Source organism: Tachysurus fulvidraco, chromosome 15 (genome assembly GCF_022655615.1).
Source record: "Tachysurus fulvidraco isolate hzauxx_2018 chromosome 15, HZAU_PFXX_2.0, whole genome shotgun sequence".
In the NCBI taxonomy this organism is placed as follows: Eukaryota; Metazoa; Chordata; class Actinopteri; order Siluriformes; family Bagridae; genus Tachysurus; species Tachysurus fulvidraco.
In genome coordinates, this window is record NC_062532.1 from 16,572,611 (window position 1) to 16,575,686 (window position 3,076).

Consider the following 3,076-nt stretch of genomic DNA (forward strand, 5'->3'; position numbering starts at 1 on the left):
CAAGACACCTGTCCAGTCACTAAAATGTAGTGTGGGTGACACTAGCTTCTATTTCAACTAGGCCACATTGAGCTATTAAAGGTTTACACTGAGAGCTATTTGTTTGAACCTAAATCAAAGCCAGATGAGCTGAACATTACTTTGCTTAGAATCATATATTAAGAAATTTTGTGGTATTGTTACAGACCATGGCATTACATTTGGTTAGCTGGCAGTATTTTAAACACTTGTAGCTATTTTCCTCCTAACACACTCGATTTTCTCATTCCAAAGAGGGATCTTCCTTTGATACGATAACAATCTCCACTCTTTTGGGAAGGTTTTATGCTAGATTTCTGAGCATGGACGTAAGAATTTCTGCCCATTCAGCAACAAGGACATTAGGAAGGTTGAGAACTGATGTTGGGTGAGAAGGCTTGGTGCATAGTTGGGATTTTGGATTATACCAAAGGTATTCAGTGCGGTTGAGATGGGTTTCTCTGCAGGCCGCTCAGGCCGCTCATTTTCTTCAATAAGGATTTTGTCAAACCATGTCTCTATGGTACTCATGTTGTGGGAACGTTGTCATACTGGTACACTTGAACATTAGCTTCAGAGAAAAGAATTTACTCTTAAAATGACTATCTATCTATCTATCTATCTATCTATCTATCTATCTATCTATCTATCTATCTATCTATCTATCTATCTATCTATCTATCTATGTCATATTTTTCTGTATTTTGTTCATTGTAAATGAACATTTTGTAGTTTTTCAACAACAAACATATCTCAGAAATGTAACATCACCTCGTTATGTCACTGGGGCATAAGTTTAAAAAATGTAAATCTCCAATGAATTTAGCTTGAGATCAGGTTTGCAAGATAAGCAGTCAGTATGAGATATCCTTTGAAAAGTCAGAGTGGAACCTTAAGTGCTGTGTGTGTGTGTGTGTGTGTGTGTGTGTGTGTGTGTGTGTGTGTGTGTGTGTGTGTGTGTGTATACACACACAAAATCATTTACTATTTCAGCAATTACAAAAGGTGCTACCTTTATGTTTTATACTTTTTATATATTTTTTCACCTGGGAAATGTATTGGCCAATATACTTTCATTTTAGACTTTCAACTTTCCAGTTAAAAGATATGTACTGAAGGCACAAACGGTGTATCGTTGAAGGTACCATGGCAGTGACAAGGAGAGAGACATGGACAGGGACATTTTAATTCCCTTCTTGACTGAGAGAGTATAGTTGCACCTTCATGGATTGATGGTTCTCTGTCTTATTAGAACAAAACTGTCTTCCTCAGAGAGTTCTCTCTCTCTCTCTCTCTCTCTCTCTCTCTCTCTCTCTCTCTCTCAGTGACACACACACACACACACACACACACACACACACACACACACACACACACACACACACACACACACACACACACACACACACACACAATGGGGCTATGAGACTATATGATGTCCACGAAGTGCGCAGTTTCATTGCTCACTAGTTTCCTGCGCCTTTACGCACCATCACGCTCTTCACTCCAGTTAGTTGCCCCACCTAAGAAGCCGAGTGCGGGACTTTCTGCGTCTGTACTACAAGATAAAAGTTCTTAATTAAGCGGCTAATTCTTTTCCAGCAGACTTTTTTTTCCACATGACACGCCAGAAGCAGGAACAAGCGCGCAAACAAGAAGTCTGGTGAACATCTGCATGACAGAGACGCATCTCACTCCGTGACTCACCATGAACGCGACGATCTTTAACAGCACTCTGTTTGCGCACGGCGCTTTGCTCAACAGCAGTCAGCAGCTCGCAGGCACGCTGGTGGACGAGGTCAGCGCGAGCGACGGCGGCGGCGGCGCCGGTGGAGGATCTTTGGTGCTCGAACCGGACGAGCGCAAGTTGTTCGTTACGCGCGCTGTGCAGATCGCGGTCCTGTGCGTTCTCTCGCTCACAGTCGTCTTCGGGATCTTCTTTCTCGGCTGCAACCTCATGATCAAGTCCGAGAGCATGATCAACTTCTTGGTGAAAGAGCGGCGGCCGTCTAAAGACGTTGAGGCGGTGATGATCGGACTCGGGTAACAGCACCGAGCACAAGGATTGATATGTACACCCGGGGCGGCGGATTGCCACGCGCCTGGTGTCATGAGCAGCGCGAGGATATGCAACTCGTTTGTTCCTTCGTTCGCGTGTGTGGAGGAAAAGCTGAACGAGACTTTTAAGTGTCTTTAAAAGTCTAATTAATTATACAGTAACTGTCAGAGAAATTGAATTTGCACGCTGAAAATATGTAGAATGTATTGATGTTTATTAATTCATTATTTTTTTTTATGTTATATTAAAAATCAATATTCGAGCCAGTTTGTTGCATTCGGGGTGTTTGACCTTTACAGTAAAAATATGTTTACACGTTTTTTACCTCAAATGCAAAAAAAAAAACTAAAACTTTTAACTTCCAAAATGCATGAAGATGAATGAAGTCAATGTAGCCTATGCATCTGGCACCGTGGGCATTTCTTCTTTTTTATTATTTCGAATGATGTTTTTGTGCATTTTTTTTTTTGAAAGAAATATTTCTCATCATTAATATTTGCACGTTTTCCTACGAGTCCTTGGGTAAATTGCTGGAGATGCAGCATGTGCGATGCTCTTTACTGTCTTGCACTTTCATATGAAACTTGCTGCATGAACTGTTTTGTAAATAACGATGAAACTTGTCAATAAATGTAACTTTTCATTGTTGCTTCAATATTTTCAGCTGTTGTTTTACTTGTGGACTTTCTATTAGAACAGTAGTCAGTCCATCCACGTTCCAACACTATGTTTTGTTTTTATTGATTTCTGCTATACTTCAAACTGTAGCTTAATATTAATAATTCTGACTTAACAGCTACTAAAGAAACTCATTCCAATTATTTCTTATATAAAAGATATATTGTATATAGTGAATTATATATTAAGATTAACTATCTTAGATAATAAAACTTGGTGAATTTGTCAGGCTATTCCCTTTTAAACAAAAAACAAACAAACAACAAAAAAGGATTAAAATGGAAAACACAGAGAAAACAAAGGTCATATAACACAGAAGAA

At 39.6% G+C, this 3,076-nt stretch overlaps 1 protein-coding gene across 1 annotated transcript; it reads left to right on the forward strand.

Moving 5' to 3' along the window:
• The first annotated feature begins 1,439 nt into the window (after positions 1-1,439).
• Positions 1,440-2,720, forward strand: rprml (reprimo-like). The gene has a single exon (XM_027139152.2). It carries the CDS (start codon positions 1,727-1,729, stop codon positions 2,063-2,065), a length of 339 nt encoding a protein of 112 aa, XP_026994953.1. The 5' UTR covers positions 1,440-1,726; the 3' UTR covers positions 2,066-2,720.
• Positions 2,721-3,076: the final 356 nt, after the last annotated feature.

Bases quoted from the DNA above. Each gene is read 5' to 3' on its own strand.
- rprml (XM_027139152.2), top strand. From the start codon at position 1,727: ATGAACGCGACGATCTTTAACAGCACTCTGTTTGCGCACGGCGCTTTG.